At 37.9% G+C, this 14,727-nt stretch overlaps 1 protein-coding gene across 1 annotated transcript; it reads right to left on the reverse strand.

Moving 5' to 3' along the window:
* Positions 1 to 10,065: 10,065 nt before the first annotated feature.
* On the reverse strand, positions 10,066 to 14,727 carry LOC105862460 (caspase recruitment domain-containing protein 18-like). Its single transcript, XM_076001412.1, has 4 exons — positions 14,657 to 14,727; positions 14,114 to 14,403; positions 12,594 to 12,657; positions 10,066 to 10,138 (listed from the first exon to the last, which is right to left on the reverse strand). The coding sequence occupies exons 1-4, from the start codon at positions 14,725 to 14,727 to the stop codon at positions 10,066 to 10,068; spliced, it is 498 nt and encodes a 165-aa protein (XP_075857527.1).

The raw sequence follows: 14,727 nt of genomic DNA on the forward strand, positions 1-14,727 counted from the left end.
TGGGTTACCTGGGACCTGCAGTCCACCTGTTTGCCTTCTGTGTTCTTGGCAAAACAAATTGAATTCATTTTCTTGGGAATAGCACCTTCTATCTTGGCAGTGTGTTGTAGGAAATTTTAGAGATCGTCGTAACCTATGAGCAGCTATCAGGAAACAATGGGATTTGCTGATTGATGTCTTATAATGAAACTCATTTCTTGAAATGGGTATGTCTCTTCGTGGCTGTACAACTGACTCCCGTGTTATGAGTATTTTCAATATGAAGCAGTCTAACTCAGAGCTGCCTAGGCTAAAGGGCAAAAAAGGGGGAAAATTATAAAGAAAAGGCTTAGTCACTGGGAACCCGGCTTTTCAAAGATTTATTACACAAGTAAATAGTTAAGCAATCTACTTGTTTTCACCTAACCATAGGGTATATACCTCCAGCACCGAGCCTGAGATCATAAATGAGTAAAATGACTCACAGAACAATGTTTAGAGATCAGGGATATTTAGACATCAGATATCAGAGAAATTGTGCAACTCACAAGGACTTTTACTCTGCTTACCCAAAAAGGCAGTTAATACAAATGTCTCCTTCATCTCAGAATCATAGATATTTATGAAAATCAACAAAATTAATTACAAAGATGTAAAAATTATTCAAAATATTTTAGTAAATAATTGGTAAGGTGTCTAGGACATTGGAGGTATTTTTCTTGTCACTGAGATTAAAATAGTAAAAAAATAAAATAAAATAACATAATGCCCAATACCCTCATGGAGCTATATATCTGTTTTAGGATAAAAATATTATACAAATAACCACAGCAAAATTTAATTTAATTTTATTTTTACTTTTTTATTTTATCATATTAGAGTGGCAAAAATGTTTAGGTTACATATATTGCCTTTGCTCCACCTGAGTCAGACCTTTAAGAGTGTACATCCCCCCACAGTGTGCACCCACCCATTAGGTGTGAATATAATCATCCCATCCTCTCCCCTCCCACCTGCCCAACACCACATGAATGTTTCTACTATATATGCATATTAGTTGTGATCAGTTAATAACAATTTTTTTTTAAATTAAGACCTCCTCCAACCTATGATAGATATTATGATCAGGAGGTAAATTGCCTTATTGATGCTGCGAATGGATGTTTTGAGAACACAGGCATTAGAGTCTCAGCTCCCTCTTATTAGTCTTAAGGGATTGGCAAAGTCAGCTCTGAAGCATGGAGATAATGATTGTAGTAACTTAGGGTGCTGTGATGATGAAATGAGAGGATACTGAATGCTGACACACAGTGAAGACCCCCCTGAAAACTACCAGCTATTGGAAGAGCAGGTTATCAAGGAATGTGAGCTGATCAGTGTCCCTGAATGCTTCCATGGAACAGAGATACCTGAATGGAATGTAAATGTTAGGGATGAGCAGGGGAGAAGAGCATTCTGATAAGAGAAGACAGAGTGTGATGGGGGAAGTGCAGGAATGGAAATGAGGGAAGAGTGTAGATAGAGGACTTAGCACAAGAGTTAGTGAGCTCTTTGAAGAGGCTAAGTAGATAAGCAGGCCATGCAGAGGAACTTTTGTTGGCCATATTAAAGGCCAACAAAAGGTAGCAATGAAATCATCATACTTGCTGGCAACATTTATTGCTTGCTAACTTATTGGCAAGCTTTGGGCTTAGCCCTTTACAAGCTGATTGAATTCTTTCAAGGCCTCTATGTGGATAGTGTTTTTAATTCCCTATTACATATGAGGAAATTGTGCCTCAGAAGGGTTAAGATATTCTCCAAACAATTACAGAGGTTGTAACAGACATTTCTAGACCTTGAATCTGTGAACAGTGAGCATACAGCCAAACTACACTCCAGTTATGATTCCCTCAAAGCATGTTTGTTCAAGGAAAACATGTGATTACACATGAAAGGACCCTTGACCACCCATGTCTGGTATCTCCAAGAAAACTTCCTGTCAGTGGCACATACCTCCTCTCTGGAGAAAAACATTGAAAATCCTCATTTACTGTATTTAGTGTCAACCTACAATAATTTTGTCCACAATTTATGACTGACAAATTTTTTAAAAGGGACCCAAATTAAGTTTTATTTTAGCTTTATAAAGATGTCATCAAAGTGAGCAATCTTGAAAAGTCCAGCAAAAGTTTTAGTCTTAGTTCCAGACACGCCATCCTTTGCTACAACATACGCTAGAAATTTTAAAAAGTGGTAAAAGCTAACAAATTAGAAATCCTCCTGAGGCTTCTAGAAGATCATACACCATTATTTAATACTACACACACAAGAAAAAGATAATGTAAGCAGAAATAATTACCATTATCCTGCTCTAAAGGGTACAAAGTCTGGGTGTGCCATCATGCTCTACTTTTTTCCCAGTATATTGTGTGGGTACAAATGTTATGTTTATGTATTTTGCCCTTGCCCTCCACCCCCTCAATCAGAGCTTCTAGTGTGTCTATCCCCTAGTTGGTGTGCATCACATTCATTATGTATATATATACCCATCCCTCCCCCATCTGCCTGGCACCTGATAAATGTTATTCCTATATGTCCTCTTAGGTGTTGATCAGTTAATACCAATTTTCTGGTGAGTACATGTGGAACTTATTTTTCCATTCTTGGGATACTTCACTTAATAGAATGGGTTCCAACACTAGCCAGGAAAATACAAGAGGTGCTATATCACCATTGTTTCTTATAGCTGAATAATACTCCATGGTATACATATACCACATTTTATTAATCCACTCATATATTGATGAGCACTTTGGTTTTTTCCACATCGTTGCAATTGTGAATTGTGCTGCTATAAACATTCGAGTGCAGGTGTCTTTTACATAGAGTGACTTTTGTTCTTTTGGGTAGATGCCCAGTAATTGGATTGCTAGATCAAATGGTAGATCGACTTGTATTGCTTTAAGGTATCTCCGTATTTCTTTCCACAGAGGCTGAACTAGTTTGCAGTCCTACCAGCAATGTAGGAGTGTTCCTATCTCTCCACATCCAGGCCAACATTCATTGTTTGGGGATTTTTTTAATAAGGGCCATTCTCACTGGAGATAAGTGATATTTCATTGTGGTTTTGATTTGCATTTTCCTGATGATTAGAGATGTTGAGCATTTATTCATATGTTTGTTGGCCATTGTTCTGTCTTCTTTTGCCAAGTTTCTGTTCATGTCCATGCCCACTTTTTGATAGGGTTGTTTGATTTTTTTCCTTGCTGATTTTCCTGAGTTCTAAATAGATTCTAGTTATCAGCCTTTTATTGGATATGTAGCTTGCAAAAATTTTCTCCCATTCTGTGGGTTGTCTGATTACTCTAGTGACAGTTTCTTTGGCTGTGCAGAAGCTTTTTAATTTGATCAGGTCACATTTATTTATTTTCATTACTGCTGTGATTGCCTTTGGGGTCTTCTTCATAAATTCTTTGCCTAGGCCAATGTCTAGGAGAGTGTTTCCAATGATTTCCTCTAGAATTCTAATGGTTTCAAACCTTAGATTTAACTCTGTTACCCAGCGTGAGTTGATTTTTGTGAGAGGTGAAAGGTGTGGGTCTTGTTTCACTCTTCTATATGTGGCTATCCAGTTTTCCAAGCACCATTTATTGAATAAGGATTCTTTTCCCTAGTGTATGTTTTTGTCTGCTTTGTCAAAGATTAGATGACTATACAAAGATTGTTTTATATCTGGGTTCTCTGTTCTGTTCCACTGGTCAATGTCCCTGTTCTTGTGCCAATCCAAAGCTATGTTAATTACTGTAGCCTTGTAGTATAGTTTGAAGTCTGATAAATTGATACCTCCCATTTTGTTTTTATTGCCTAGGATTGCTTTTGCTATACAGGGTCTTCTCTGGTTCTATACGAAGCGGAAAATTATTTTTTATGTATCTGTGAGAAATGATGATGGTATTTTGATAGGTATTGCATTGACTCTGTAGATCACTTTGGGTAGTATAGACATTTTAACAATGTTGATTCTGTCAACCCATGAGTATAGTGTGGTGTTCCACCTGTTTACATCCTCTGCTATTTCTTCTTCAGTGTTTCATAGTTCTCCCTGTAGAGGTCTTTTATCTCCTTGGTTAAATATATTCCTAGGTACTTTATGTTCCTTGTTGCTGTTTTGAAGGGAATTCAGTCTTTGATTTGGTTCTCATTTTGACTTTTGTTGGCATATATGAATGCCTCTGATTTCTGTGTATTGATTTTGTATCCTGAGACTTTACTGCATTCATTTATAATTCAAGGAATCTCTTGGCTGAGTCTTCTGGGTTTTCTAGGTATAATATCATGTCCTCAGCAAATTGTGAGAGTTTGATCCCTTCTGCTCCCATTTGGACACCCTTAATTCTGCTCTCTTGTATGATTGCTATAGTAAGGACTTTCAGCAGTATGATTAATAGAAGTGGAGATAGTGGGCAACCTTGCCTTGTTCCAGTTCTAAGTGGGAATGCTTTCAATTTTTCCCCACTCAGTATGATGTTGGCTGTGGGTTTGTCATATATGGCTTGTATCATTTTTAGGTAAGCCCCATCTATGCCTATTTTGTTGAGTGTTCTTAGCATAAAACAGTGTTGAATTTTGTCAAATGCTTTTTCTGCATCTATTGAGAAGATCATATGGTCTTTGTGTTTGCTTCTGTTTATATGGTGAATTACATTTATAGATTTGCATATGTTAAACCATCCCTGCATCCCTGAGATGAAGCCCACTTGGTTGTGATGGATTATTTTCTTGACAAGCACCTGCATTCGATTGGCTAGGATTTTGTTGAGAATTTTTGCATTTATATCCATAATGGATATTGGTCTGTAGTTTTCTTTTTTGTTGCATCCTTTCCTGGTTTAGGTGTCAGGGTTATGTTGGCTTCATAAAATATATTGGGGAGGATTCCATCATTCTCGATGTTGTGGAATAATTTCTGCAAGATAGGCACCAGTTCTTCTTTGTAAGTGTGGTAAAGTTCTGTTGTGAAACCATATGGGACAGGACTTTTCTTTTTAGGAAGATTTTAATTGCTGTTTCTATTTCTGCTCTTGATATTGGTCTGTTCAGGAATTCTATTTCTTCCTGGTTGAGCCTTCTAGAAATTTGTCCATTTCTTCCACATTTTCTAGTTTGTGTGCATAAAGGTTTTTTGTAGTATTCGTAAATTATATCATGTATCTCCTTGGGATCAGTTGTGATATCTCCTTTTTTTGTTCCTGATATAACTTATTAGAGATTTTTCTTTTCTGCTTTTCGTTAGTCTAGCCAAAGGTGTGTCAATTGATTTCTGGCAATGGAGTATTTGTCTATCTGTCAATGGGTTTTCTCTATTGCTTTCTCAGCAAGGAAGATTTGTTCACTATATTGGGAATTGTCATACACCTGATTTCAAAAAACTACATTAAAGGACTACAATGAAGCAGTGGTGTTTAAATCTCTGTAGGAGGACTTTATTTTGTTTCTATCGTAGAAAACTCCAGGTGCATAAAGGAAAAATCTGGGCTCTATGTGTGTCTATAAGATTGCAAGGGAAATAAACCAAAAGCAAAGGAAAAGGGGAAGGACTTTCTCAATTATATTACCATCATCATGGCCTTCAGTGGTATTTGATTAGTCTTATTTGGATGAGGAGGGGAAGGACAAAAAACAAGAAATGTAACAAAGTGAGAGACATTTGATGACATTAATCAGATTTGATGGAATCAATGTTTTAATTTTTTTCTCTCTTCTGAAGCACCCTTGGGATATGTTCTTAGTCCACCAGAGAGCTCATCTTCACTCTGTGGTGGGAGCAAAGGGTTAGAGGAATGGGTCAGCTCCATTATCATTATTTGAATCTGACTCTTGAGAACACTGGAAATAAAGTTGGATGAATGGCAGAGAATGGCCTGCAGACTGGCACCATGCAGTTATTAATTGAGCATATTACACAAAAGAAAAAGCAAAGGAGTTGACTAGCATATAAAATCCATGTATAATTTAAAGCTAATATAATTATTTAGTGCCCATTTAATTTTATGTACTTATTCAATTTGTACTCTGACAATTCCACCATCACTATATATTTGGAAAAGGACTTAATAGGGAGACAGGGTAAGAGCAGAGAGGTGGGCAAGAAAGGAGCTTATGTCTTCTCTTTCAAAAAATACATGGGCTTCTCAGGCTCCAGGAAGAGTGATGTTGTACACTGCTCTCTAGAGATATCAGAGGATTCACAATGAAGACATCTAGACTCTTCAGATAAACCACAATAATGAGCTTCTATCAGCATAGAACTGGAGATGACCTGTGGTCACCGGAGGGTACCAAGAGAAAAGTAACCAGGGACAAAGGATAGCAGAGAAAAGAGACATACACTAAGATCACACATATTGGAGGAATGAGGTCTGAGGCTGAGGTGATAGGAAGCCTCTTCTGAACTCACAAGATAAATGAAGTCAATAGTAACTGAGCTCAAGATTCAGGGACTACCTGGATATTAGATTGAAAGATCCAATCTTACCTAAGTGCAAAGTCAACTTGCATGCAAGTTCAGGGTCTTCTTCACAGAGATGCTTGATGAATTTGTGGGAAGCTCCGAGTCCTTTCCCAATAATGCAGTCAATCAAGACTTGAGCCTTGTCCATGACTGTGGAGTTTTCATATCTCACTTTGTACATCTCCTCCTGGCTAATGACTCCATCCTCTAATAGTCATCCAACAAGGCATTTATTGTACCCTCGCCCACTGAATGGATAAACAAATTCCTCTTGTTCCATAGGATGTTTTCTATTGGAAACACAAAGATTCCTCAAGTAATGAACAGAGCAATTCCCCAGCAGAGAAGTAATCATTTTAATTTTTCCCAGCCAAACTTTCTTCTTCACAGGGTACATTAGTCTCAAGAAATGATATCATACCTTTGGATCTTGAGGTATCTACTTGACATAATTCTTTCTGATCCTAGCATTGCCTACATGTGGTCACTGAGTGACATAGCACATTTGATTTCATGATTTTTCTGTGAACCTCCTGAAAATCAGAATTCATTCTCTTGTAACACACCCTAACTTCTTGAAGTCTGAACCAGGGTTGACAGCCTGTTCCATTTGAGAGTAATAGCTGCCAGAACCCATCTTGTACCCATTCTCACCCTCACCTGACTCATACCTCTTCAAATTCAAATGAGACTAGGAAAACCATAGCAGAAACCAATAGAGTCCCAGGGTATTTCTGGCCTTATTTTTCCTTCAAAAATGCAGTGAAAGCCTGGCTGAGCTTCTTCCCTTCATCCTTCTCCCCTCTACCTCAAAGCTGTTCACATAAATCTTCACCAAGCCTAATGAGAAAGGCAATCCTTTCCCAAACTAATTCCTCTCAAGACCTCTTCCTTTAGAGTGGAAAAAGACTCACCGGCCATGGCTTCTCACGCTGGTGTTGGGTGTACAAGTGAAACAGCAGGCAAGGCGGCCCTATGTTTTTAAGCAGGATGAGTTTACAGATTGAGAAATAATGATTGCACCTACACATTTTATAATTAAGAAATATTAGTCACCACCATTCGTCTCTACAAAATCCTTCATTTTGAAAGACTAAAATTACATATCCGTTATAAAATAGTTTCTCATTTTTGCCTTCTAGTACGTCGTGGAAACCAGCATTCAAATTTCTGTCTCCATGAATTTGACTACTCTAGATAACTCATATAAGTTGAATCACACAGTGTTTGCTCTTCAGTGACTGAAGTATTTCACTTAGTATAATGTCCACGAGGCTCATCTATGTTGTAGCATGGATCACAATTCCTTTGTTTTTAAGGCTTAATAATATTCTATTTTATGTATATACAACATTTTGTTTACCCATTCATCTAACATTGAACACAGGTTGCTCCCACCTTTTGGCTTGTGAATAATGCTACTATGAATGTGGGTGTACAAATATGGCTTTGAGACTGTGCTTTCCATTATTTTAGATATATACCCAGAAATTGAATTGCCAGGTAGTAGGGTAATTTTATTTTTAATTTCGCATGGAAGCACTATATTGTTTTCCATAGCAGCTGCACCATTTGACATTATCATATACAATGCACAAGAGTTCCAATTTCCTCGCATCCTCACCAATACTTGTTATTTTTTATTCTTTTGATAGTGGCCGTTGTAATGGGTATGAGACTAACTAAGGCTGCTTAGCTCTTTTCCACTTCGCTTCACCCAAACTCCGAAATGTCTTCAAACACAGGAAATGTATGTATTCCTATGAAGCACTTTTGGATTTTGGAATGAAAATGTTTTTTACCTAAGTCTCTTTCTCTTTACATGGCTTCATTTTAAGAAACACTGTATTACAGAGATTAAGGGCATAGATTCTGAGGTCAGGATGGTTAACATTTTAACTGCTGGTCTCATGCAAGGAACTTAACTGTGCTTCAGTTTCGCCATCTGCCAAATAGGGTTGCTGATCATTTCTACCTTATAGTGTTATTGTTAGTAATTAATGAATCATACAAGTTGTTAACAAAGGAAGTTAACCTCAGTAACTATTATTACATGTTTCCATGTAACAACCCTAATTCATCTCATCAATTTATTCAATATAAACACTTAAGAGAGTTATTTACTGAGGATCAACTGTCTGTGACAGATGCTACTCTAGATGATAGGGATATAGAAATGAGAAAACAGACAAAATTTCCTGTTCTATTAGGACTTGTATTATCGTGGAAGAGATACCTATACTCATTAAACACATAAAAAATAGCTTATATTAAGAATTCTTTAGCAGTTAAAAAATATTCTCAGATTTGAGAAATTATGTTTGTCACTAATATCCTTGTATTAGCTGATGCATGTGATAATATTAGGTAGATAGTTAGGATCTATGGCTCTTTTTAAAACAAGGGTTCTCTGCTTTGTTGCTGTCTTGACCAATTGCTCCATCTGGATAGAAAGATAAGGGCAGACACTCCATTTTGGTGTTGCCCCACCCTGAATCCTATCCTGAACAACTCCTACACCTGGTGAAGGAGGGAAAGCTTATCTATCTGGAAAATCCCCTGCCCAGGCATATAGCATTTAGGAAGGGACCTAGAATAATCTGAGAGTAATTATTATGCCATTAGCTTGAATCAGCATATTGTGGGTCACTGTTTCAGGAGGGCTTTCTTAAGGGGAGTTCATATATAGGCAGATGGAATTTTGAAGACACCTGTTGATCATTTAATAACATCCCACACCTCCTGAGAGCCACCTCCACAATGGGCAAATAAAAGGGAACAATCTGAGAAGAGAGAGACAGAGAAAGTATCAGAGAGAGAGAGAGAGAATCAGAGTCAGATAGTGTGTGTATTTCTCTGCCCATGGAGACAGACCAGTTTTGTTCTACAACAAAGAGCTGCTTGTGTGAAACTGCTTTCTGCCTAAGGTAAGACCTTTGCATTGTCCCCTCTGGTGATTTTTTCAAGGAACTGCCAAAAGACCAGGATACCAGTTTGGACTTGATATTTTGGTGTGTCCGGTCAGTCTGCGGCCAAGAGCACACCAAGAATCTAAGGTAAGGTAAACTGCCTCCCCTGATGATATAATTTGAGATATATTTAAAATCTGGGACAGATGCCACAGTTCAAGTTCTCATGAACTTAGGAATACATAGAGACCAAGGGAAGCTGGGGTGGAGATGTCTGTACCTACCTAGTAGCAGTAGTTCTCTCTAAAGGAGCAAGGATCCTCAAATCCAGCAGTTTTTGCCAAAGAGAGCGAAGATCCAGTTTTCTCTTTCATTTTGTGTGTAGTATTTCTTTCATTTAAAGCTATCTTCAACGAGTTCACCATTGTTTTAAAATACTGAGCATATTTAGCAAAGATGTGTGTGGGTTACCCGGGACCTGCAGTCCACCTATTTGCCTTCTGTGTTCTTGGCAAAACAAACTGAATTTATATTCTTGGGAATACAATAGCACCTTCTATCTTGGCAGTGTGTTGTAGGAAATTTTAGAGATCGTCGTAACCTATGAGTGACTATCGGGAAACAATGGGATTTGCTGATTGATGTCTTATAATGAAACTCATTTCTTGAAATGGGCATGTCTCCTCATGGCTGTACAACTGACTCCCGTGTTATGAGTATTTTCAATATGAAGCTGTCCAGCTCAAAGCTGCCTAGGCTAAAGGGCAAAAAAGGGGGGAAAATATAAAGAAAAGTCTTAGGCACTGGGAACCTGTCTTTTCAAAGATTTGTAGCACAAGCAAATAGTTAAGCAATCCACTTGTTTTCACCTAACCATAGGGTATATAGCTCCAGCACCAAGCCTGAGATAAATGAGTGAAATGACTCACAGAACAATGTTTAGAGATCAGGGATATTTAGAGATCAGATATCAGAGAAATTGTGCAACTCACAAAGACTTTTACTCTGCTTACCCAAAAAGCCAATTAAAACAAATGTCTCCTTCATCTCAGAATCATAGATATTTGTGAAAATCAACAAAATTAATTACAAAGATGTAAAAATTATTCAAAATATTTTAATAATTGTTAAGGCATCTAGGACATTGGAAGTATTATTCTTGTCACTGAGATTAAAATAGTAAAATAAATAAATAAATAAAATAACACAATGCCCAATGCCCTCATAGAGCTATATATCTGTTTTAGGATAAAAATATGATACAAATAGCCACAGCAAAATTTTATATAATTTTATTTTTACTTTTTAATTTCACCATATTAGAGTGGTAAAAATGGTTAGGTTACATATATTGCCTTTGCTCCACCTGAGTCAGACCTTTAAGAGTGTACATCCCCCTAAGGTGTGCACCCACCCATTAGGTGTGAATATACCCATCCTATCCTCTCCCCTCCCACCTGCCAGACATGCTATTAATGTTTCTACTATATGTACATATAAGTGTTGATCAGTCAATACCAATTTTTTTAAAAAAATAAAACCACCTCTAACCTATGATAGATGTTATGATCAGGAAGTAAATTGCCTTATTGATGCTGTGAATGGATGGTTTGAGAACACAGGCATTAGAGTCTCAGCTCCCTCTTACTAGTCTTAAGGGATTGGTAAAGTCAACTCTGAAGAGTGGAGATAATGATTGTAGTAACTTAGAATGATGGGATGATGAAATGAGAGGATACTGAACACTGGCACACAGTGAAGACCCCCCTGAAAACTACCAGCTATTGGAAGAGCAGGTGATCAGAGGAATGTAAGCTGATCAGTGTCTGCGAATACTTCCATGGAGCAGTGATGCCTGAATGGAATGTAAACATTAGGGATGTGTTGAGGAGAAGAGCATTTTGATAAGAGAAGATAGTGTGTGATGGAGGAAATTCAGAATGGAAATGAGGGAAGAATGTAGATAGAGGACTTAGCACAAGGGTTAGTTAATTCTTTGAGAGGGATAAGTAGATAACCAGACCATGGAGAGAAACTTGTGTTGGCCATGTTGAAGGGCCAAGACATGAAAGCTATTTATGTTTTAGGTGGGGGTGTGACATGTATTTCCCCCAAAGGGTCAGATTACAACCATGGTGGCTCCACAATATTTTTGTAAGAGGGGCATATGGATGATCACCTGGTTGAGGGGAGTAGAATTCAGGAGACCTAAAGGAATTGTTTTGAACTGTGTTTTCTTAGATTCTACAATTTGTTTTAGATGTATGTTAGCCAGGGTAGATTGACAGCAGTCTGTGTTGAGCTACTTCTGGGCTGCAGGAATCAAGTCGGGTTAGGTAGTAAAGTGGCAGCTTGGAATGAGGGACTCCTTTATGTCCTTCCTTTCAGGGACTTTCCTAGATATCACTGCTAATTTGCTGCTGCCGCCCAATAGGAATTGCAAATGATCAGAGCCCCAAATTGGCTCTAATAGCTTCTCTGAAGGCAAGGAGACGCTGGAGTCACTCCAAAAATCACAAAATTTACATGGACTGGGCGGGTTTTTCCCATCTTGATTTGATTATATTTATAAGTTTTGTACTATACTTTGTTCAAGAAAAAATATTTGTGATCTCTGTAATGTGAGTTATGATTCTTTCCCCTGTACTTGTTATCCTTCATGGATATCATGATTCCGTGTCTCTGTGAATAAAGGTAGCAATAAAATCATCATACTTTCCAGAAAAAATGTAGTGCTTGCTAACTTATTGGCAAGCTTTGGGCTTAGCCCTCTACAAACTGATTGAGTTCTTTCAAGGACTCTATGTGGATAGTGTTTTTAATTACCTTTTACATATGAGGAAACTGTGCCTCAGAAAGGTTAAAATATTCTCCAAATGATTATAGAGCTTATAACTAACATGTGTAGACCTCAAACCTGTGAGCAGTGAGGATACAGCCAAACTACCCTCCACGTATGATTCCCTCAAAGCAAATTTCTTCAAAGAAACCATCTGATTACACATGAAAAGACTCCTGACCCCAGTTTCTGGTATCTCCAATAAAACGTCCTGTCAGTGGCACATACCTCCTCTACAGAGAAAAACATTGAAAATCCTCACTCACTGTGTTTGGTCTCAACCTATAATGATTTTTCCCAGAATTTATGACTGACAATTTTTACAAAGGGAACCATTTTAGCTTCATAAAGATGTCATCAAAAGTGCACAAACCTGAAGAGTCCAGTGAATGTTTTGGTTTTAGTTCCTGACACACCATCCTTCACTACAACATAGGCTAGAAATTTTAAAAAGTGGCAAAAGCTAACAGATTAGAAACCCTCCTGAGGCTTCCAGAAGATCATACTCCATTATTTAATACTACACTCAAGAACAAGACAGTGTAAGCAGAAATAGTGATTATTTTCCTGCTCTGAAGGGTACAAAGACAGGGTGTGCCATGATGCTATATTGACCCCACAAATTTACATTCTTTAGGCAGCAAGCCATATCTTGCTTCACATTGACCATTTGGACTTGAAAGGCTATGTTTATTACCAGAGCTTTTTGGGGGGAAGCTTCATTCTAGCAATAGAGTATTGCCAGAATCTGTCCATGGGTTTTCTCTATTGGATTCTCAGCAAAGAAGGTTTGTTTATTATATTGATAATTATCATAGACCTGGCTCTGAGAAACTACATGACAGCATTAAAATGAAGCAGTGGTGTTTAAACCTCTGTAGGAGGACTTTATACTGTTGCCATCATAGCAAACTACAGGTAAACAAAGGAAAAATGTGGGCTGTATATGTGTCTATAGGATTGCAAGGGAACTAAACAAAAAGCAAAGGAAAAGGGGAGGGACTTTCTCAATTATATAACAATCATCATGGCCTTCAGTGTTATTTAATTAGCCTTGGTTGGATGGAAGGGAAGGACAAAAAACAAGCAATATAACAAAGTGATAGACACTTGATGACATTAATCAGCTTTGATGGAATCAACATTTTATTTTTTTCTCTTTCTGAAACACGTTTGGGATGTGTTCATAGACCGGAAGAGAGCTCGTCTTCACTCTGTGGAGAGAGCAAAGGGTTAGAGGAATGGTTCAACTCCCATATCATCATTTAATCTGGCTCTTAGGAGTACTGGAAATAAACTGGGATAAACGGCAGAGAATGGCCTGTAGATTGGCACCACGCAGATACTAATTGAGCATATTACACAAAAGAAAAAGCAAAGGAGTTGACTAGCACATAGAACCCATGTGTAATTTAATGCAAATGTAATTATTTAGTGCACATTTAATTTTACGTACATATTCAGTTTGTACTCTGACAATTCCATCATCACTATATATTCGGAAAAACACTTAATAGGGAGACAGGGTAAGAGCAGAGAGGTAGGCAAGAAAGGAGCTTATGTCTTCTCTTCCAAAAAATACATGGGCTTGTCAGGCTCCAAGAAGAACTATGTTGCACACTGCTCCCTAGAGACATCAAAGGATTCTGAATGAAGACTAGACTCTTCTGATAAACTACAATAATGAACTACTATGGACATAAAATGGAGATGACTTGTGGTCACAGAGAATACTGAGAGAAAAGTAACAAGGGACATACACTAGGACCACACATACAGGAATGGAGGCTGAGGCTGAGATGATAGGAAGCCTATTCTAAAAATAAAGTTAATCGTAATGGAGCTCATGATACAGGGACTAGTTGGACATTTGATTGAACAATACAACCTTACCTGAGGGCAAATACAATTTCCATGCAAGTTCAGGGTCTTCATCACGGATATGCTTGATAAATTTTAGGCAAGCTCGGTGTCCTTTTCCAATAACAAGGTCAATCAAGACTCGAGCCTTATCCATGACTGTGCAGTTTTCATATCTCACTTTGTACATCTCCTCCTGGCTAATGACTCCATCCTCTAATAGGTCATCCAGCAAGGCATTTATTGTACCCTCACCCACTGAATGGATAAACAAATTCCTCTTCTGCCTCAGGATTTTGTCTATTAGAAACACAAAGATTCCGCTAATAATGAACACAGCAATTCACTAGCAGAGAAGCAACCATTTTAGTTTTTCCCACCCAAACTTTCTTCTTCACAGGGTACATTAGTCTTAAGAAATGGTGTCATACCTTTGGCGCTTGAGGTATCTACTTGACATAATTCTTTCTGATCCTAGCATTACCTACATGTGGTCACTGAGTGACTTAGCACACTTAATTTCATGATTTTTCTGTGAACCTCCTGAAAATCAGAATTCATTCTCCTGTAACACACCCTGACTTCTTGAAGTCTGAACCAGGTTTGACAGCCTGTTCCATTTGAGAGCAATAGCTGCCAGAACCCAT

This window comes from Microcebus murinus, chromosome 4, assembly GCF_040939455.1.
Source record: "Microcebus murinus isolate Inina chromosome 4, M.murinus_Inina_mat1.0, whole genome shotgun sequence".
Taxonomy (NCBI): Eukaryota; Metazoa; Chordata; class Mammalia; order Primates; family Cheirogaleidae; genus Microcebus; species Microcebus murinus.

Coding starts and splice junctions, on each gene's coding strand:
- LOC105862460 (XM_076001412.1), bottom strand. CDS start 14,727: ATGGGTTCTGGCAGCTATTGCTCTCAAATGGAACAGGCTGTCAAACCT. Junction 14,404..14,656: donor TCAGACTTCAAGAAGTCAGG/GTGTGTTACAGG, acceptor GTTCATTATTAG/CGGAATCTTTGTGTTTCTAA. Junction 10,139..12,593: donor ACATTCACTGGACTCTTCAG/GTTTGTGCACTT, acceptor TTTGCCCTTTAG/CCTAGGCAGCTTTGAGCTGG.